Genomic DNA, 22,414 nt, shown 5'->3' on the forward strand with positions numbered 1-22,414 from the left:
AATGTCATTAGATTTCAGAAATTAGACAAAGACATGAAAGATCTGGAGAGAAAACACTGATCCCTGCGGGGCAGCTCCACTTCTGCGAAACTAAATAAACTCAGACTAGAATATGATACTATAGTACATAAAAAAAAGCTAAATACGGATTATTCTGGGTCAGACAGATAGACCATGAACACGGTGGAGATCCTTTAGCTCAGAGGGTAAAGAAACAGCACACTAAACACCAACATCTGTTCAGAATGAAGAAAGAATTAACAAATGGGCAGATATAAACACAACTTATATAAAAAAAATTATCAACAACATTATACATCTGAATGGACAGATGGGCAGGTAGAAGTGAACCATTTTTTATCTGAGCAAAAGCCATATCAGATCAGAGTAGAGGTCATACTAGAAGTAAAATTGACCATATAGATAGTGTATACAAAATGGATAGATGGATTGATGGAAAATTACCCCAAAGAAGTAGTTACCACCTGTCAAATAGCAAATGAAAACGATTTCTGGATCGCAGCTACGACACAACTGGAAGCCCGGTCACAGCCAGAGCGCGGTTTACAGGAACTGGAAATTGCGTGTTACGTGCACGCACCTGCAGTACGTGAACGCGGGGCGCGCAACCTAGAACTGGGAGGATCTGAATTTGCCACCAAAATCGGTTATAACCGATTATAAAGTTACAGATCGATGCAGTTGAATCGCCACCTTGATAACTGATTCATCACGATGCATCTTTACGTCCTTAGTTTAAACCACTCCTACTTCCTTTGAAAGTGAAAGTGAAACTGTCTCTCTGTACCGGGGTATGAACAGAAATAGAATCGGTAAGAGTAACATTTCGCTTGGCTTTTATCACAGATAATCTTCAGTCACACATAGCACGCTGTTATTAAGACAACCTGATATATTTTCTGTTTACCGTTTTTCTAAAGAATTGCTGCTACACGGCATTATTTCCGATTATCGAAAGACTAAATGCCCGTTTTATTCCGCATTATACGAATCAAAGCCGCATGGATGTTTAAGATTACCTGAGCAAATAAAGGCCTTTAAGCAAGCTTTGAAGCTTTGGCTATGTTTTAGTGATATTAGTGAACGATTTAATGTTATAACGTTGGTTAAGCGGCTGCAGGTATAACGGAGCGGGTTACATACACGAACGTGTTTTGCCACTCGAAAAGACTGCGAATTAATAAAATTTTGTAAAGTGCATGAACCTATTGATTTTACCATTACATATCAAACTAAATAAAACATTTTGTTGACCTTCTGTCTTTTTTTTTTTGTTTAAAGGCCCCTGAGGATGGTGGACAGCGACGTGGGGGTGTTTACACTGGTTCTGTTCTGTGACCTCACTCTCTGGGGGGCGCTGTGGAGCGGGACGTGTCTGGTGGGGGTCCCATGCTCCGTGGGGCTTGCTGGGCTGTGGACCTTCGGGTTGCTGCGGTGGTGCCTGCTGTACTGGGTATCCCGGGCGACGGTGGCGAGCGGCAGGGAGAGGCCCTGGCTGCAGCGCTGGGTGGCGACGCACAGTCTGCTGAGCCCCGTGTTTGAGAGTGTCCGGAATGCCCTGCACCGCGGTGTCCCTGTCACCCTGCTGCCGGGCCCCGCCGCTGTGGCCCTGCTCACGGTGTCATCTGCCGGCGCCTGTCTCTTCTGGGAGCTCAGCTTCCCAGAGGACAGGGCCGACCGCAGGGCGGCGAAGAAGAAGCACGAGGCCAAGGCGCTCCTGATGAGGGTGGTGCGCTACTCTCGCGCAGACGCCCCGCACCTGGCTGTAGCCTTTCTCTTCCTCATTCTGGCCGTCGCTGGTGAGTGCATACCTGCTGTACTGGTGTGGCCCGCAGCTGGCCTCATATAAACACAGCATAAAATAAACAAACACAGTCAGGATCATCTTAAAGGCAGTAATATATTTATCAAACCAAAGACACAAACCGTGGTAAAAAGTAAATGCATTTTGGTTAAAGAAGTTAATATTTGGAGCAATTTAGAAAATGCTTTAAAAATGAGTAAAACTTGCACAGTTTAAGAAAGGGTTTGAGACTGGGGTGGCCAATCTTATCCGCAAAAGGCCGCTGTGTATACGGGTTTTCGCTGCATCTCCCTAATTAGATTACTAATCAGAGGACTGATTGGCGGAAGAGTCCTCACACCTGGGTTTGAACAGCTGACCTACAGGTTATCCCAAAAACCTGCATACACACCAGCCCTTTGCGGATAAGATTAGCCACCCCTGGTTTAGATAAGTTTGAGTATCAAATATATGAATTTTATGTGAAATTGGAGATAAAAAAGGATTAAATTGTAATTTTGGTTTGAAAATAGAGGGTAGGCATTTATAAGCTTGGGGCTCAGTGTTCACCTTTCTGCATCTCAGCTGTTGGTTTTATTTGTATGAGGTTGGATTTGTAATATGTGGAAACTGTTATTATGATTTTGATCATAATACATAATACATATTATGATTTTTAAGTTACTGTAAAAGAATCGGGATAAAAAAAATCGTGATCACAGCACATACCAGTCCAATAGAAGTAATTTTCAGCCCAGAAAATTCCAGCGAGTTTTAAGTTGCTTATCCAGCCATTTGTCCAGCATCTTCCCCATCGCAGGTCTGCAGGGAGTGTGGAGTCTGTATCAGACAGCAGCATTACATACACAAAGGATGAGATTGTCACTCATATAATAACTTCCATTTTGCATGTCCACTCCCTTCACTTGGGATAAGTGTTTCATCCACTGTAACAGTAAAGCCATTTCTACTTAGAATGTGCCCTCTAGTGGACTGATAAGGATGCGGCAGGTGTGCAGTTAGTGAAAGAGCCGTAAAAACTCCCGCCCCTCATTTCCGCAGGAGAGACTTTCGTTCCCTATGCCACTGGGAATGTGATTGACATCCTGAGCTCCCAGTATGAGTACAGCAGCTTCCTGTGGGCCATTGGTGTCTTTGGGCTCTTCTCAATGGGCAGGTGAGCTGGGGGGGGGGGTGGCCAGCCATGAGAGCAACAATACTGTACTCAGCATACAGTAGTATACCAAATATACAGTGGTACCTCGGTTCTCAAACTCACTAGAACTCGAATTTCTTGAAAGTCGAACAAACCAGTTTGACCTAGAACTCGATCTGAATATCAGAAGTCGAACCGTGAACGCTGACCTAATATAAATTGTACGCGCCAGGAAATGAGTCATACTATAATGCAATTCTTACTTGAATGCCTTCTTCACAGACTGGACGATTAACCAAATAAAGCAGCGCAACATTACAGTAACTAACAATAAATAAACCACTAACTTACGTGTACTATTAGAGCATTTATGTAATTTATTTAAACTTTATTTTACCAGGTAAATTAACTGAAAACCAGTTCTCACTGCTTTACGTGAAATTCGGGAGAAATAGCAGATTATGCACCGGAACTGCCTGGGATACAAACGTCATGCGTGTAAATAACTCTTCAGCCAATAAGGGCAAAGGTGTGTCGTCACGGAGACGGTTCCAGTTTGTGCAGCCGGGTGAGAGGTCGCAATGCATCTAACCGTAATGCATTGCGTCAGGATCAGAATGCGTTGCTTTATGCCAGCGCTGTAAGCAAGTCGAACGCACCCAATGACCGGACTGGGGAAACTGAAACGTGGACTTAATACAGAGGACTAATGACAACAACCAGAAACAGCTGATCACATGGGGATCCCACACGAGGTTAACGAGGGGGCGTGGCACACGGAAGGAGCGGACGATCAGGGCAGGACAGGGGTAATGTTGGGATAAGATCTTTATCGTTTTGGAAGCCATTAAGAAAAAAATGCTGTTCTTGTTTTATCCTGTTCATTTTGTGTTTAAATGCTAAAAAAAACAAAAAAACATATTTAGGTGTAATTTTGGGGGGCCGGGAACCAATTTCCATTATTTCTTATGGGAGAAATTCGATCAGAACTCGAACTTTTTAGGATTCGATCCGGAGTCTGGAACGGATTAAGTTCGAGAACCGAGGTACCACTGTACTAGTATACTCGATATACTGCAATCTATTTTACCATACAGTTTATATTGCAGCATACATGTACTTTACTACAGTACTACTACTGGTCTATTTTGCTACATTGTTTGAACTGCAGTATACTGCACTACAGTACTACTACAGGTCTATTTTACAATACCATTTATACTGCAGTATACTGCACTACTGTAGTGCTACAGGTGGATTTTTACTATATTGTTTGTTTTACTAGTTATGCATGGTCCCTTTGTTTTGTGTCCACGTGTGTCCCACAGCTCCTTTTGCGCTGGAGTCCGAGGTGGCATGTTCAAGTGGAGTCTGGCCCGTTTGAATAAGAGAGTCTGTCACATGCTGTTTGGCAGCTTAATGAAGCAGGAGATCGGCTTTTTCGAGGAGACTGAGCCAGGTGAGGAGGAGGGTCAGAAAAAGAAAACATAACAGAGAGAGAGAGAAACCAGATAGAGAGAGAGTGGCAGAGAGTGAAGGAAAGATGGCAGACAGAGAGAGGAGAAACAGAGAGGGCCTCAGAGAGAAGGAAACACAATAGAGAGAGAGATGGGCGGAGAGGGGGAGACGGGCGGAGAGAGGGAGACGGGCAGAGAGGGGGAGACGGACGGAGAGAGTGTCAGAGAGAGAAGGAAACACGACTGAAAGATGGAAAGTGTTCTGCCACCAGCTCAGGATAAGGAATTGTTGGGTAGCTGGTGAAACCCACTTCAAGCACTGGGAGCACTGGGAGGATCAAAGCACCAGTATCGGAGCCCACAGTGCCATGAAGAAAACAACTTATTAAAGACAACTTCTTCTTTTCTTCCCTGGCAGGGCACCTTTGTTCTCGTCTGGAATCTGACACCAACAAGATGAGTCTGTCTGTGGTCCTGAACATGAATGCTCTGGTCCGCAGTGTGGTGAAGACGGTTGGCATGCTGGCACTGATGCTGGGCATTTCCTGGCAGCTCACCTTGCTCACCTGTGTGGAGATGCCCGTGCTCGCTCTGCTGCAGAACGCCTACAGCACCTACTCTCTGGTATGGAGAGTGCCATCTTGTCTTCACACATCCTGATGTACTGTGATGGCCTGCTTGTTCCAATTTATGATGTCATGTAGGCTGTGATGTCATCTTCCTGGGACACACTAATGCTGGCCATGCTGAGCTGCATCACCATCTTGGGACACATTCCCCTTGCCATACAGGGCTATTGTATACACTGTTCTGGGACATAACAACCTAGTGCAACCCCCCCCCCCCTCCATATGATGTAATTTGGTATCCACATATACTGTGTGATGTCATCCCCATAACACCAACCCTAACTTAATGTGTTGTTTGCCAGACTTACTCTCAGCAGGTGCAGGACTGCAAGGCCAGGACAACGGCGGCGGTGGCAGCAGCCCTGGATGGAGTTCGGACGGTGCGCAGCTGCAGTGGAGAAGCCACTGAAGTGAGGAGGTATGAGGAGACCCTGAGAGAGATGCGGCGCATCCAGAACAGAAAGGGCGGCGTCAGTGCCGTGCACCTCCTGCTGCGCCGGGTACGATGTTCCCACCTCACACCTTTGCTTTGGTGGATGGCAGGTGACTGAAGACATGATTTTGTAATCTGAAGGTCTTTACCCACAATGCTCCTCTTTCCCCAGCTGGTCACCATCTTTGTGAAAGTGCTCATGCTGATTTATGGACGGCGGCTGATCCTGCTGAAGCAGCTGACTGGAGGAAGACTGCTGTCTTTCGTCATCTACCAAAAAAACATGCTCAGCAATATGAAGGTGCTTCACAACCCTCTAGTCCTCCTCATAGTGCATATTTCCAGAAGCTTCCTTCACATAGATGGGCTTTTCTTAGGCTACAGTAACAATCACTCTCTCACTAATACCGCTGAACATATTGGAAGCAGCTACCTGTGTGATGCAATTTAAAGCTTCGGCTGGTTACGTTAATGTCACAACAGTCTTGGTCCCAGGTTAAAACAAACTACTATGATTCTAGTCAGCGATGACTGTACAGCTGGTTAAGTAAGTGAAAGCAGCGGCGAGCCTGGTTCTCAGATGAACGGGTGCGGATCGGTCATGTTGGCACGTCCCTGAACACACTGTCCCAGAACGTTGTGCACTCCCTCACCTGTGGGACACATGCAGGTGGTATGGGCACAAAGCAGGGAAAATAAAAGATCCAGCCCAGCCCAACAATCACCTGCTCTATCTGCTGTGGTCAGGAAGGCACTACAGCTGCCTGAAGGCCAAAAGCTATGAGACTGCGAACAAGATTCTCCCCTCTGTCTGAATTAATGAATACTTTGAGCGCAAGCAGCAGGTGGAAAAAGCAGTTCACTGCACAGCTGTACAGTGTATGTTTGCAAATGTGACTTGAAACTTGAAACAGGAGCTGGTTGCTGTGTGTGGAGCCATGCTGACCTCCGTGGGGGCTGCTGCCAAAGTGTTCAAGTACCTGGACAGGAAGCCGAGGCAGGAAGAGGCGGGACACCTGGAGCCCGTCAGCCTGGAGGGACGCGTGGACTTCAGGAATGTCACCTTTAGCTACCCGTCACAGCCGGACAAGCCTGTGCTTCGGGTGAGCTCTGGGGAAAGCTCTCAGCGGTGCCCCCAGCTGGCTGCACTATGAAGGTTATGGTAGAACTGAATGATGATTTTAGCTCTAGCTGACCTGGAGCACACCATCCCACCAAAGGTCACAGGAAACCTGTAGTTATTCAGACTGATGTCAGAGGGCAGTGTGTGGCTCGGAACAGATCAGTGTGTGATCAGAAGGTCACTAGTTCGAATCTTAAGGCCAGCAGACCGATGCTACTGTTGGACCCTAGAGCAAGGCCCTTAACCTCTATCATTCCTGTGGTTCTGTGCGCTGGCTGTGATACACCCCCCCAGCACGCTCTGTCTATCTTATGGAGAGCAAGATGAGACAGGCCAGAAGACAATTTCCTAACAGGGGTGGATAAGGTATCACTGTTCTATTATAGTGACCTTATTCCAAAAAAAGCAATAGCTTGTAGGCCACCCTTTGGCCAAAATGGCAGTTTCAGTATGTTGAAGAATTTTTTCTAGTTTCTGGTACAATGTGGCATTAGTAATTTTCTGCTACTTTTAAGTGTTTGAGGTAGCGATTGTAAAATGAAGCCTCATGAACCATTTGCTGTATTTTCTGAGATCACTAGATGGTGCTGTTCTAGGGTGCTCTGTGCTCTCTGATAGGGTAGTGTCCTTGTATGAGCCTGAGACAGTATGTTAGCACCGTTGCTATCTATGTGGTAAGCAGTGAAGGACAAAATAATGCGTCGTGAACCATTTGCTGTATTTTTTGACCGCACTAGGTAGTATTCTCTTTTCAGAAAAGGGCACAAAGCATGCCAAAAAGCAAACCAAGATCACCATCTGGTGGGGTCAAAAAACACAGCAAATGGATCATGAAGCATTATTTTGTCCATCATTAGCAGTAAATTATTTGGGTCTGGTGTTTACATTGTGCATATTGTGATGTTTACTGCCCGGTCTTGACCCTTTGGCATGTCTCTCCAGGGTCTGACCCTGACTTTGCAGCCTGGGAAGATGACTGCTCTGGTGGGGCCTTCGGGGGCTGGGAAGAGTTCCTGTATCTGCCTGCTGGAGAGGTTCTACGAGCCCCAGGAAGGGGAAGTCCTGCTGGACGGACGACCCCTGCACCACTACAGCCACCGGTACCTGCACCAGCAGGTGAGAGCCTGCCTCTCTGTGGAAAAATATCTGTGTTACGGTGTAGCAGTTACTGGTGGCAAAAGGCAACGTGAATGGACACGCGGATATAGTGAAGCAGGTAATGCAAGGACTGGCTAAGGCTGCCGTCGTGTTTGTCTCCTAATCTGTCTTGGGGCAGGTGGTTCTAGTATCCCAGGACCCTCAGCTGTTCTCCAGCTCTGTGAGATGCAACATAGCTTACGGCCTTGAGGAATGCTCCCTTGACAAGGTGAAGGAGGCAGCTATAAAAGCCAGCGCCCACGATTTCATCAGCCGACTGGAGCATGGCTACGACTCAGGTAAACGTACCAGTGTGACACAGGGGCACGTCCCGCGCGGGTCCAAAGTCTCGGGTCATGGGTCCCCCATAATGCCTCTGTGCCACAGACATGGGGAAAGGTGCCGCCCAGCTGGCAGCCGGAGAGAGGCAGCGGCTCGCCATCGCCCGGGCACTGGTTCGAGAGCCGCGGGTGATCATCCTAGATGAGGCCACCAGACACATGGATGCCAGCACGCAGCAGGCGGTATGTTCCCATGCGCTGTTAGTGACACAAGTGAGGCACTAGTGTCCCCTAATATTGGGGAGCAGTTGTGTGGATTTGGAAATAGATGAATTAGATGAATTTGGAAATAGAGTTAGATTAGCATGCATTTGGCCAGGTAGTCATGAACTTCAGTGAAGATGTTGGTTCTAACAATACCTACACAGTTCACAAGGGGGCGCTGCAGTGAATTTACACACAGCCAGCTGTATTCCCTCAGGTTTGTACTTTGGTCTTAGGGTTTATGCAGCAGATGTTGATGCAGGAGTTTTGAAATGTTTCATTCCTAACTGATGTTCCACCCCAGGTGCAGGATGTCCTGTCTGGATCCGTGGGCCAGACGGTTCTGGTAGTGGCCCACCACCTGCAGACTGTGCAGAAAGCTGACCACATTGTTTACCTGGAGGACGGGGTGGTGGTGGAGCAGGGGACGCACGCACAGCTGATGGCCCTTAGAAGGCGCTACTACAGGCAGAGGGAGAGGCTATTTGACCTGCCAGTCGGTGCTGGAAACTGAGCAGGCCAGCAAGTGGACTGCAGTTGGTGGGGGCTACCACTAGGGGGCATATTAAAACACAATGTTAAATAATGTCATGGTGACTTAGTGGTAGGGACTGTTCCCTCATGCATCCAGGGTTGGGAGTTTGAATCCCACCTTCACTCTGTGTTCTGTGTCACAGTATGACTGTTGAGTATTAATGTACCTGTGCGTGTAGGCACTTTCACACTGCTGGGACTTTTTTCTGGAACCAGGGACTTTTGTCGTGTTCATACCACAGGAACTCGGCCTAATTGTAGTTCCTCAGAGGCAGTTCCTGAACCCTTTCTTAGTACCTACTCCAGACTCAGTACTTTCTGTTCAAACATTAATTACTGCGGAGGCTATCTGGTTGATTGGGAGACCACAAACGCTGGCACTTGAGCATATGGAATTATTTTTGTATCCCAATTACATTTTATGCATAATTTAATATTTATTGTTTGCGTCTTCATATTTCTGCTTTGGAAAATTTGATCGCTAACTAGCATACTTTTGTTTAACGTCTCTAGTGCTGCCGGTGAAACTTGCCAGCGCTTATTAGCATAGTAACGTTACATCGTTTTTTATTCTGTGGGAAACTGAAGATGTTATTTTCATTCATTTCATTTTTAGCATGGATATGGAAAATTATCTGCTGGTCCCGCAAGGGGGAAGCAGAGAGCCACTTAGGCGATGGTTCAACTTTACCAGAAAACCTCATGTATACTTATATGCATGGGTGGCAAATTACAGGATAAACCTCAAGAGGTTTGTATTTTACTGTTTAAAAGATAATTAAACCAACTTTAAAGTGATTTGCAGAGCCTGTGTTTAACTTTCAGCTGTGATTTATGTAACTGCCACTTGTTACTTTCGTGAGAACCAACGAGGAGCAGATTTGGTACATCTCACTGTATACACACTCACGCACATACACACTTTCTGCTGATCTGAATCACTTCACCCTGAAAAAAGACCTTGTGTCTGACAGCACCTGCAAAGTATGTCAAAATACAATGTACAGAAAAATAAAAAGATGGCCGTTATTTACTGATTAGGCATTTATTGGAAAAGAAAGACCCATTCTCAAGACGATAGTGCTCAATATACGTAAAAAAAAGATGCATACAAATCGATACTAAAAAATAGTCAACCTTGCTCCCAGAGTCTGGAAGTTAAATAGCGCTCTCTTTTCTTTATTACTTTATATTTATTTATATTAGTTAAAATGTCAAAGCCATTACGATATGAAACCTCTGATCTTTTTTCACGGATGAAATAATACAAGCATTGCCAAAGCAGGACAAATGGAAAACACTGAACCTTCTCGGGTTTGTTTTTTGAAAAAGTTTTGTGTATGAAAGCGACACACTCTTGCTTTGAATGTTACAGATACTTCTATTACATTACGGGTGGTATTTATCCAATTAGCGCTTTAGGTGCCTGATTATTTTCCACGTCTCCCTGCGGGTGTCGGCGCGCCAACGCTTCCGCTGTCCGCGCGCATCCGCATGCCCGGGGAATTCCTGCGTAGGGTTCACCAGTCTTTTTTAATTACAAGTTCGCCGAGACTCTTGGTTATGTCGGGTTACGCTTCAGCTTTGTGGGGCATTACTTTAATTTTAACAGTCCAGTTAGAGTGTAATATAACCGTTAACCTCAGGGCAGGGCGGCGACGTCGGACGTCCTGAGAGGTAAAGGTAGTTACCAGCTGGGAAATTTCGGAAGTTCATGAAAAAAATGCCGCAATTTTAAAGAGAGAAGGTGCAGAGGGTTGTGTTTAGCTGTAAAATGTGAGATACCTGTGCTTTTCAGCGCGCATAAGCATGTATGCGTAAAACGCGTGCATTTAAAGATATATTCATGAGTTTTTCGAGTAAGTGTGTATGCATGACAGTAACGGAGGGACAATCCCTACCCATTACGGGAAGGGGGTGCTCTTCCCCCAGTCGGCGAATTTTACAGAGCGAGATCCCCCACGATTTTCTGGATTTCCCGCAAAACAAAATTCTTTGTTATAAATTTGCCCTTTCAAGAAACATATTTTTGTGGTGGGGTTAGGACCCCCCATCGACAGAAAGGCAGGTGTGAGTGTGATGATGTGCTGTGCTATGTGAGTGTGATGACGTTCTGCTCTGTGTCCTTCTCCCAGCCTGGACTTGTATGTTGTGTCGAGATGAGAGTGAAGGGGCCATACAGCTGGGTGTAGCGGTTAGCGGTAGCATCCTTCCTCTGTGCTCGTCGCCGGTCACTCGGATACGTCCTTCCCCGCGTCCCCTGTGGAAGTACACAGACCGCAGGGACAAATCATTCTGCCGGTGCTCTGCTGCTCGGCGGAAAAGCACATGGAGTGTTTTGTGTGTGTATGTGGGAGGTTTGGAGGCCGGTCCTGCAGGGCTTATACGCGCAGGCTTTCAGCCTGCCAGCGCTCTTTAGTTCTGGAGTGGCCCATTACCCTAATGACACCAATTTATATACCCAGAGTCAACTCGAAAGAGACGGCTTAACTAACCCTGATTGCCGCAATCACCGGTAAATGGTACTTCGACGTTGGTTATGAACTCTGTTAGTTGACAAGAGGTTTCTTAGTCTGTGTAACTCGCATAAAAGCGGCAGTGTCTGCATTGCAAGCTAAGGACCCTAACTAACGTCGCCTTTTGATAGGTAGGTAAATACTCCTCCTTCCCTCGGTAAACGCATCGAATATCGCTATCGGGATAAAACCTTGGTATTGGATCAAAAAGAAAATCAGTTGCATCTCCCAGCCCTACTGTGTAGTCAAAAGGCAGCTCTTGTATAGGGTAGATTTTTGGGTGAATGAGCAGTCCGTATGTACGTTGTAGGTGATAGGGTAGGACATACGCCTGTTTTAATCTGAAAGCCTGTTCGCGGAAGGTTAGGCGTGCATGGTAAATTATCATGACGATATAGCCCGTTTAAAAATTAGTTGTCATTCGTAGGACCAACGTGGAAATGAGCTTTAAGAAGCCCCGCAAAGCCAGCAAACCTGCTTGGCGACACCCCTTACGGATAAGGTAACTGGGCTGCAGCTCGAACATGCTCCGTCTGTCTGCCTACTATTTGTTTAGTGGATGCTTTAGAAGGTTAGATTTTTCGGTTCGGTTTCTTCACTTTCATCATTCACATAGTTTGGGATGGTTTTTACCGATGTGTGGAAATGTACACTTAGGTGTGCACATATTTTCTGTACTTCTCAGGCTATAAAAGTGTACAGCCCTTAGTGTTTCATTAAGCATGGATCAGATACAGAATTGTTTCAAAACATAGTTTCGCAGTTTTTTTCTTTTTTTTCTTTCTTTGAGCTATTCTTTTATGGAAACTGATATTTTTGTGGAAAAGTGTAAAAATGCATATCTTCCTTGCTTTCTTAAGAACATAAGAACATAAGAAATTTACAAACGAGAGGAGGCCATTCGGCCCATCAAGCTCGTTTGGGGAGAACTTAGCTAATAGCTCAGAGTTGTTAAAATCTTATCTAGCTCTGATTTAAAGGAACCCATGGTTTTAGCTTCCACTACAATAGCAGGAAGACTATTCCATACTCTGACTACACGCTGTGTAAAGAAGTGCTTCCTCAAATTTGTTTTAAAATGTTCTCCCGCTAATTTCCACTTATGGCCACGAGTTCTAGTATTTAGACTAATATTGAAATAGTCATTTGGCTGAACAGCATCCAGACCCATTAGAATCTTATAGACCTGAATCATATCCCCCCTTAGTCTCCTTTGCTCAAGGCTGAACAGATTCAGTTCCGTTAACCTCTCCTCGTAAGACATTCCTCTAAGACCAGGAATCATTCTCGTAGCTCTTCGTTGCACCTTTTCTAAGGCAGCAATGTCCTTCTTGAGGTATGATGACCAAACCTGCACACAGTATTCTAGGTGGGGTCTTACCAAGGAATTATATAAGTGTAACATCACCTCCCTTGACTTAAACTCCACACATCTAGAGATATAACCCAACATTCTGTTCGCCTTTTTTATTGCTTCCCCACATTGGCGAGAGTGGGACATGGAAGCATCAACATACATACCGAGATCTTTCTCGTAATCAGCTACCTTTATTTCAGTGGAACCCATAAAATATCTGTACTGTATATTTCTGCTCCCTGCATGGATTACCTTACATTTATCTGTGTTAAATTTCATCTGCCAGGTATCAGCCCATTCGCTAATTAAATCCAGATCCCGTTGAAGCCTCTCTGCTGCTAGATTAGTATCTGCTACCTCGCCCACCTTAGTGTCGTCTGCAAATTTAACCAGTTTACTGTATGTATTCGTGTCAATATCATTAATGTAAATTAGGAACAATAGTGGTCCTAAAATTGAACCCTGCGGTACCCCACTATAAACGGAGGCCCACTGTGACATAGTGCCTCTAATAACTACTCGCTGCTTCCTATCAGTTAGCCAGTTTTTGATCCAAGCTGCCACAGTTCCTAAAATTCCTGCAGCTTTAAGCTTTAACAAGAGCCGTTTGTGGGGGACAACATCAAAGGCTTTCTGGAAATCTAAGTAAATCACATCATAGGCCTTTTTGTGATCAATTTCACTTGTAGCTTCCTAAAAGAACTCAAGCAGATTCGTTAAGCAGGATCTACCTCTCCTAAATCCATGTTGGCTATCCTTTATAATGTTATTTGCATCTAGGTAATCTACCATTTTCTTCACCAATAGCAAGGCCTTAACCAAAGAGTTATCTGCTGTCAGCCTGAGATGGAGGACCACTGTTTTTTTGTGTGAGGTGAGGTACTGTCTCACATCCCAAACTGGAATGGATGCTGTCCCAGGCCCAGCCCTCACTACCCCATCCAAAGGCAATCCCATACTCTTCCTGCATATAAGTATACAGTTCTAGTCCCAAAATACTGTCTCTTGGTCCAGACTCAAACTGGATATGTCCCATTACTACGTTCCAGCTATGTGGGTGTATATTAAGGTGGGGGTGGGGTGCATATCTGACTTGTTTTTGAGAGATACTGGTCCCTTTGCTTCATGTCCAACTAAAATCCTGCTGAGGTGCATGACTAATTTCTAGCTTACTGGAAACATTCTAAAGTAGAATTTAATATTTAATTTACTGATAATGTGTCTGTTTTATTGGGCAGAACCTGACAGCGCCTAAGTATGGAAGGCTTCTGACAAAAAGAGTGTTTGTACTGAAAATGTAAGAAGGACCAGCTTTTGGGCAGCACTGTGGGTGAAGCCATGTAGAGGGTCTGTCTGCAGCAGCTGTTTCTATCGCATATTAGCGATGGAGATTTTGCTGAAACGTGTCCGTTTCATTTTGTGATGGTGACCACTTTTGATCTGCTTTTGGTTTCCTATTGAGGTCTCTGTTTGTTAACCCATGCGTTATAAATATGTATACTGGCTTTTTTTTTTTTTTTTGACTCAGTCCAGTGGCCAGTACTACGAAGCGGGATTACTGGCTTATCGGGGTGACTTGTCGGATTTAAGGTACCACAGTTTAAATGGACTTCATATTTGTTCACTTACATTTTGCCCAGACTACCTTAAATCTGACTGGCTACCCAATAAGCCGGTAACCCCACTTCGTAGTACAGGCCCCTGGTCCCTCTATCACAGGGGTTCTCAAACATTTTGATTACAGGTCTACATCAGTCAGAGGTGTGGAACAGTTTTCAATAACAAAACAGCATTTCATGAACTTTAATGAATAAGGGGCGATAAATTTTGTTACTAGACATCAATATGCAACAAAAATAGGAACTTTTAATGCTTGCTGATTGTTCTTGACACTCTGTCATGGAGGAGGGGAGGGATGAGGAGGTGTGTGTGTGTGTGTGAGAGTGAGAGGGGGGGGGTTGGTGGTTCTGCATTGTATTTCTGTACTTCAAACCACATTAAACCTTATGTTAGCCATATTGATTCATGAGGTGCATTACTGGCTGGGTCCGGATTAACGTGCCGTTCAGTCTGCATCTGGACTTTGAGAACCTCTGCTCTAGTACTTGCCTGGTTCTCTATTGGTCGGTAAACATGCTCTGACCTTCATTTGCTCTCCTTCAGCCCTGAAGGACTGTCTTTTGACATTGGTGGTCTTGTGTTCACTTGGTCCTGCTCGCTTACTTGCTCAGTGGCGCACCCCCTTCTTGGCCTTCTCGTCTTCACCCTGCAGCTGCTGAAGGCGGGGCTGTCTCGCACCTGTTTGCCCCTCTGATGGGATGGCGAAACGCATATGGCATCTGGGCGCTGCCGGCCGGTGTCCATCCACCTGGGGGTAGGGCAGGGAGAGTGGCCATGAGGTCCTCAGAGTTGGGGTTGCTATGATGTCCACAGATGTTTGACTAGTGCATCTTGGTTGTGCAATATTACATACAGTATCAGGCAAAAGTCTGGACACGACAAGCCTTTTACAGAGGACAGTGATAGTGTCGCATCACATGACCTGGCCACCTGACTTGGATACAGTAGAAATGGTTCTGGAGGAGTTTGACCAGAGAGTGAAGGAAAGTGACCAATGAATGCTCAGCATATATGTGAGACCTCCTTCAGGACCGCAGGAAAAGCATCCCAGGAGGCCACCTCATGAAACTGGCGTAGAGGAGAAAGTAGGGTCGGCCAGTTCCTGGAGCAACTGGGGTTAAGGGCCTTGCTCAAGGGCGCAATGGTGGGATCACTTGCCCGACCACGGGATTTAAACTGGCAACAAATTACTTTTGTTTAATGCTTTTTTTTGGTCAGTGCATAATTCCATATATATTATTTTAGTTTTGATGTCTTTATATGAAAAAGTGGAAAATGGTGCAAATGAAACTTTCTGGTGGTAGGTGTGTCTGAATGTGGACTGGTACTGAATTGTACCTATTATTCTGAGGTGTGTCTCCTAGTGCAGGGTACTTCAAATCTGGACCTCGATTCCAAATCCAGGCGTTGTTTTCAGTTCTCCCAGGTAGTTAGTTTAATTATTACTGATTCTGATTGGTCAGAGGCTTCACACCTGACTGACAGGTAAAGGAAGGCTGGAAAACCAGCAGTGCTTGGACCTCGAGGACCGTGATTTGAATAACCCTGTCCTAGTGTGTGACCCTCACTTGCGTAGTGGAGCCAGCTGGCAAGTGCAGCTCCAGAGGTTATTGGCTAGTGTGAGGTTCTGGATGGTGCTGAACTCCAGGCTCCGTGGGAGGGTCCTTAGCTTGTTGTTCTCCAGGTGTAGGGACTTGAGGGCCGTCACCCCTGTGAAGGCACCTTCTGAAAACTGAGCAGGAGAGAAAAACCTAGTAAACCATGACAAACCTCATCAGGTTGTTCCACTCTCAAGGTCAGCAAGTCTTAAAAATGGACTTTTCATTCATGACCTGCATCCATTAAAACCCTCTTTATCTATGCTAATCTGTAACTGTCAATTTTCCCTAGTGGGAAAAAATTGAGTGTAAACAGGTCTACTGACTGTTGAATTTCTCAACCCCTTACAAAAGACCTCCCTTCATTGGTATCCATCAGGAGAAATAGCCCCCAAAACAGGTCATAATTTTGAGGGGCAGTTAATCTCGCATTTAAGTCCCATTTAGGCTCTCTTAGTCTACATTCTTAGATGGACCTCTTGCCCAACTTTATGCACTTTTGTTAAAATGTTAAATCTCACACCTAACTGCAGAATCAGTTGATCTCCAGGGTGTCAGGTCTGCAGCAAGTTAGGGGGGGGGGGAGGAACAGCAGAGGAAGGTAGGGGAACAGGGGGCAGGTGGGCGGCCTCTTGTGCAAGTCCAAAATATGTGAGGGCACTAAAGCAACAGTTAGGAAATTTCCACTGGTGGGGGCGGGTGGAGAGAGTAGGAGTAGGGAGGGCCTGGTAATTTGAGGCAATGGAAGATGGATTCCTTCCAGCTCCAAGGGTTGTTTTTCTCAGTCCTCGGTCTCCAATCCATGCCCTCGTCTGCCAGTGCTGCTGCAAAGGGACCGATTGTCCATTCACCTGAGCGATGGCACGCTAAAAATACTCCTCTTCATGGGCTTTGGAACACCATGCCTCTGTTTACCTGTCTCATAACCCTGACCTGCTTACAGGGAACACAGTTTGTGTGGTAAGAAGTGGGATGGGGGCTCTGAGAATATTGCATGTGTAATGATTCGTCAGGATATACCTGGAAATAAACAAACATGCCTAAAAATACCCACTTTTGACTGGAGAGGGGCTCCTTCTCCCGAGGCCTACTTCTCTAGTGCTCCGTGCTTTTCACAAGAGCATGGAGGCTGAGTTCTCTGCATTTTTATTTATTTTGCAGATTTCCTACACCTTTTTATAACAGAGGTTTAGGTAAGGTACAGCACACCCCCATTGCTGGGTAGGACAGTTCAGACAGAGATGCTCTTACATAGGACGGCTTGTACCATTCTCTTGCGGTGGACAGCTCTTGCACAGGGTGTCTTGTACCATTCTCTTACGGTGGACAGATCTTGCATACGACAGCTTGTACCATTCTCTTACGGTGGACAGATCTTGCATACGACAGCTTGTACCATTCTCTTATGGTGGACAGCTCTTGCGTAGGAAAGATCTAGTGCTGGTCTGACACTGATCTCCGGACACCCATCTCCTTATATAGTTTTTTCTTACATGAAACCTCTTACAAAGGTCCTTTCTCCCTAGTCTCCTGGTGGACACAGATCATAATTTTTTCACAAAACATATTATACACCAATTTTACACAGGACAGTCCTTATGCTTGTCATATACTGCAAAGCTATCCTGTTCCTATGATATTTGGCTTCAGATTTTGTTGTCACATGCTCAGAGGAACATGAAACGTGAAATTTGCATGCCACAGTTGCAGGGTAGGGGATAGGTGTGTGTGTGTTTGTGTGTGTGTGGGGTGGGGTGGGGGGGGCAATAGAACAAACGGTAGCGCAATAAAAGATGATAAATTTAGACAGTGAGTCTAACACAGGGGTGCCAATTACATACCAGTGTTCCATCTCTGCTTTTAATTAATTGACCTCAGCTCTTAGCTCAGTCTATTGGCATCAGCATAAATAATTCTGGGCACGCTGCCTAGACAGTTGTCCTGAACTGTGCCTGAATGATCCCCAGATAGCCCAGCGGACGGACACAGTCCTACAAAGGAATCCTCCGAGAGGGTCAGCGGTCTAACCATGCAACCACAGGAATGCGAGGTGCTGTCTCCATGCATATGTGCAACATCTGTGCCTGCAATATGATGGAGAGATCAGAAGATCATGTATCACCTCCACCTAAAAGGGGCAAGGTCAGCTCCTTCATGGCACATCACTTGCTCTCTACTTCTGCAGAACATTTGGAAATATAAGGTCTCCACCATAACAAGGACGAGCAGCAGAGATGAAAGCTCATGGGATCGGGAGACAGTTCATCTCTAGCCTACCATGTGCGTCCTCCAAGGAAACGCCCCTGGTCTGCCTTTACCTCCAAGACTTCAGTACGGGTCATTCATGAACTAAAACTCAACAACTTGGATCTCAGAGCTAACACACCACCCCAAGCATAAATACACTACTCAGAGTTCTGAATGTCCATATCATCTCGTCCCACCTGATATCTGGGTGGGATGAGATGAATTTGGAACGTCAACCCTGATCTAACATATTGCCGTGTATAAAGACCCCACCCAATACCATGTTTGCACCATGATATTTTTGAGGCTCCCTAATGATGGCACAAACAATGCGGCTGCTTCATTTAGGACATCCTTCCCATGCCAGCACTATTTGCTTTCATTAGGTAGCTCATCTCATTGTGCTTAGTCAAAGGTCCCGACAGATAAACATGCATCATAAACGTTTCATTTAATGCCTATCAAATGTCAGTGTGGCTAACGCAAGCGGCTGGCGCAGGGACTAATCTCTTCTTAGTTGTATTTGGTTGTATTGTTTGTTTTTAAGTGCAATTGGTCTTTCCATGTTGTATGTAAGAAATGAGCTATCAACACAGAATCCTCCACCTCTGGTGATGAACAGGTCAAAAACTGTTCCAGATCTAACTACCATTAGTTTTAGCATGAAATCCTCTATTTCTGCTCCAGAACCAGTCTGGTTTCAGATCTTGCCTTACCTCTGGCTTGAACTTACCTTCTCCAAGCCCATGTTATCCAAGTATAACTTCTCCATGTAGCGACCAAAGCTCTGGAAAGCATTGTCTGGGATAGTCTTCATCGGGTTCTTTGAGAACTTAAGTTCTTCCACCACACGCAGTTTGCTCATGGCTGCACTTGGATAGGTGGCCAGCTTATTGTGGTCCAGATGCAGGATGGCTAGGTTCTCCACATCATCCAGTGAGCCAGGCTGCAGTGAGGTCATGTCGTTGCCACTCAGGTGCAGCCAGCGTAGGTCCTTGGCACCAGTGAATGTGCCTGCACGCAACTCCTGGACCCGATTATCATTGAGCTGAAGGGTAAAGAGGTTGATCATGGGTGAAAAGATACCCTTGGATAGGTCACTGATGTGGTTGCCATCTAGGTAGAGGTAGGTGAGTTCTGTCAGGTCCTCGAAGGCCCCTGGTTTGATGATGCTGATCTCATTGTTGGACAGGTAGAGGTAGATGAGCTTCTTGAGGCCCTTGAAAGCCTGGCCAGCAATCTCGCGCAGCTGGCAGTGTTGCATGTGCAAGGAGACCAGGCCTTTGGCATCAGAGAAGCTGCCAGTCGGCAGGACACCCAGACTGTTGTGCTGTAGGTTGAGGAGCTGCGTGGCCGCTGACACACGCGGGGTCTTGGTCAGCCCCACATTCTGACAGATGACGTGCTGCAGGTCTCCGTGGCAGTGGCACTGGCTCGGGCACTGGCTGGGTGCCCCCCATGCTGCAGGGCCAAGTCCCAGTGCACACATCACCACCAAGAAGTGGTCCATCTGCATGCTGTTGCTACTTCTGTTCACCTGTCTGTGGTCCCTCTGTATCAGCAAACCCCCCCAGGTAGAGTTAAAAACAGGTTCCAAGAGGCTCGCTCTGTGAAGAGAGAGAGGGAGATGCAGAAGAAGAAAGAGGGTGAGAGGGAGGACTCTGAGAGGTGGGCACTGAGAGAGAGAGCGTGATTCTAAGCAGAAGTAGAGGAATGCAAAAAAAAAAGTCCACGCTGGATTTGAAAGGAGGACTGCGCTAAACTGAACACCACGCTATTTATAACATTTATTTGAGAAGAAAAAAAACTGCAAAAAGCAGCCAACGCATTACGTGGAGAGGTCTGCAGGAGTGTCTCAGAGAGTTAACCCTGCACAGGCTGGGCTCTTCCACCTGTACCAGCCTGTAGTTCAGAAGTGGCCCGTTACGTGGGATGTCATCAGAATGAGGCTGCGATGAGGATGTTCGTCCTTGTTGATCATGCTTCCGGAAAGGGGTGGCGAGTGGTGATTGGACCCATTTCATACTCTGTGCTGGGCAACACACCCTGTACCCTTAACCGGTGCAAAAACAGTTCAACCTAGAAAAAAAAAGAAAACTTGACAAGCCTCTGGAATTTCCTCAATACGAAGTTCCCTTTAATGTGTTGAGTCTGGCACCCTGGGCTCTGTCTTGCAGACATTTTTGTCGTTCCTATGTCTGCGGCGAGAGAGAGAGAATTTCTTCTATATGTATATGGATTTTTTTTTGTTTAATCAGGTGCAGGTGCCTCTTCTTGAGGGCCAGAGGAGATGCTGCTTCTGGGTAAAATAAATGGATGGATTTCTGTGCTAAAAGCCCTATGTGGCACCTGCCACCAGCACAGGAACTGTGGGCACCGTGTGTCGCTGTACCTATGACCAGAAGGTCCCAGGTTCTAATCTCAGGCTCAGCAGAATTATGTCACCTTCAGACCCTTGATCAATGCCCTTAACACTAATTGCTCTAAGGACTGACTGACCATGCTTTTTCAGTTTATGCTTTGGATAAAAATGTCTCAGATGCTTGATGTAGACGTCAGAAGACGCAGTCAGGCTGTAGTATCCTGGTATAAGCAGACAGATAAAGTACAGAAAGGTGAAGACGCTGGGAAAGCTCCAGTTAAAGGAAAACACCAGGAGTTGATTTTACCTCTGAAGCATCGTAGCCACTGATGTATTTATGAGCCATGATCACAGCTCGCAGGACAGCTGGAATCTTGTGCTTGCTCAACAAATTTGACATTTCAATGGGAATGTGTCTCTGGGTCCTACAGGTGAACAGACCTCTCATTCCCTTGGATTCCACACTTTACAGCCCGGCTGCCTTTTGCCCACTGAGTCTGTTGTGTTCAGCTCTTTTCACACCCAGCGGAAAGATAATTTTCTCCAAGGAACAAGACGTGTTTGTCTGGTTCAGTCAGCACTATATCCTGGAGTTTTTTTAGATTTCCATATACAAGGTATTGTGGTGTATCGAGCAAGTTGCTCTACTGACATATTCTCAGGCATGCTGCGGTTGTCCCTGCAGTATTGATACTGTCCTGGACCTTGGACACACGCACCCTTTTCCAAGCCAGAAGGTCTATTTAGTGAAAAGAAAAGAGGGGCTGAGGACCGACAGGTCAACAAGGGGTCAGGCAGAGATATTCAGATCCCATTGTGAGACAGCCACCCAAAAACTGAAATAATAAACTGTACAAGTACAAGTCTGCTGATCTCCAGAGCTGGTCACCTGAGACAGACTGGCATTAGGCAGGAGGACAGACCAGTGTAGCCTGGAGCTGTACCACTTCTCAGTTATGCATCAGATATTTCACCATCCTGATACCCAGCCCTCACGGTCCTGCCATGGCTTCAAATGCTAATATACTGCTGTCCTCCATAAGATAGATTATGTCGGGTTACTTGTTTTGATATATAGATTTATTCCTATTGGCAATAAGGAAAGTTGTGCCATGCAGAAGGACCTAGATGCTTGCAGTGCCTATTTGGCAGCTGTGGCCCCCTGTTCAGTTTAATTTAGGGAACAAACACAGACATATTACAGCCGTGTAAAGCCTTTGTTTCTGCATTCTGATGCAGAGCCCTGCCCCAACAGCAGCAATTAGGATGCAGTTACCAAAAAGGTGTCTTTGCCCCAAACCACAATTTTAACACTTTCAAGAGGCTTGATACTTCAGCAATTCAAGTTGCTTGCCCTCCTGAAGGATACTACAGCAGGCACTTAAACCAGTAACCATGCCAGAGTCTTTAACCACTCTGGTGCCCATTATGACTCTAACGGCATAACTACTCAAGGGTGAGAGCAATATAGGCACAAAAGTGGCACAGCGTTCAGAGAGATGGCAGAAGCGTACAAATGGGATCCTGGACAGCTGAGTATGTCGTCTCACTTGATCCTTACAGGAATGTGATATTTCATAGGAAGAAGCGGGCAAGGTCCGGCGGATTGGGGATGTTAAGGCTTGTCAGTATGAGGGCTTTAGCACAACACACCACTGAATCCAGAACTAACATTCTATGTTTGTCATATGTTATAACTATGGATATTAATCCTCTGTTAATTGTTAGACATCACAATCACTGCTCGAGAGTCCATGGATTATGCTGCGGATTTCCCCTTTAGTTATAAATGAAAATCACCTGGAAACTATCACGTGGTACATTGCAATTCTCTGACTCCAGCTGGTTGTAATATTCACACTTAGGCCTGGATTGCACATATATTTTTCTGTTTTT

General features: G+C 45.9%; 2 protein-coding genes across 2 annotated transcripts; one reads left to right on the forward strand and one right to left on the reverse strand.

The window, feature by feature from the left end:
• Positions 1–586: 586 nt before the first annotated feature.
• On the forward strand, positions 587–9,616 carry tap2t (transporter associated with antigen processing, subunit type t, teleost specific). Its single transcript, XM_023794182.2, has 12 exons — positions 587–833; positions 1,303–1,820; positions 2,867–2,981; positions 4,289–4,419; positions 4,836–5,041; positions 5,349–5,546; positions 5,652–5,780; positions 6,394–6,582; positions 7,545–7,718; positions 7,879–8,038; positions 8,127–8,263; positions 8,589–9,616. Exons 2-12 carry the CDS (start codon positions 1,313–1,315, stop codon positions 8,796–8,798), a joined length of 2,157 nt encoding a protein of 718 aa, XP_023649950.2. The 5' UTR covers positions 587–833; positions 1,303–1,312; the 3' UTR covers positions 8,799–9,616.
• Positions 9,617–9,847: 231 nt separating this feature from the next.
• chad (chondroadherin) lies at positions 9,848–20,109 on the reverse strand. The gene is made up of 4 exons (XM_023794195.2): positions 18,890–20,109; positions 15,880–16,043; positions 14,915–15,059; positions 9,848–11,078 (listed from the first exon to the last, which is right to left on the reverse strand). Exons 1-4 carry the CDS (start codon positions 19,670–19,672, stop codon positions 10,911–10,913), a joined length of 1,260 nt encoding a protein of 419 aa, XP_023649963.2. The 5' UTR covers positions 19,673–20,109; the 3' UTR covers positions 9,848–10,910.
• Positions 20,110–22,414: the final 2,305 nt, after the last annotated feature.

Source organism: Paramormyrops kingsleyae, chromosome 5 (genome assembly GCF_048594095.1).
Source record: "Paramormyrops kingsleyae isolate MSU_618 chromosome 5, PKINGS_0.4, whole genome shotgun sequence".
Classification (NCBI taxonomy): Eukaryota; Metazoa; Chordata; class Actinopteri; order Osteoglossiformes; family Mormyridae; genus Paramormyrops; species Paramormyrops kingsleyae.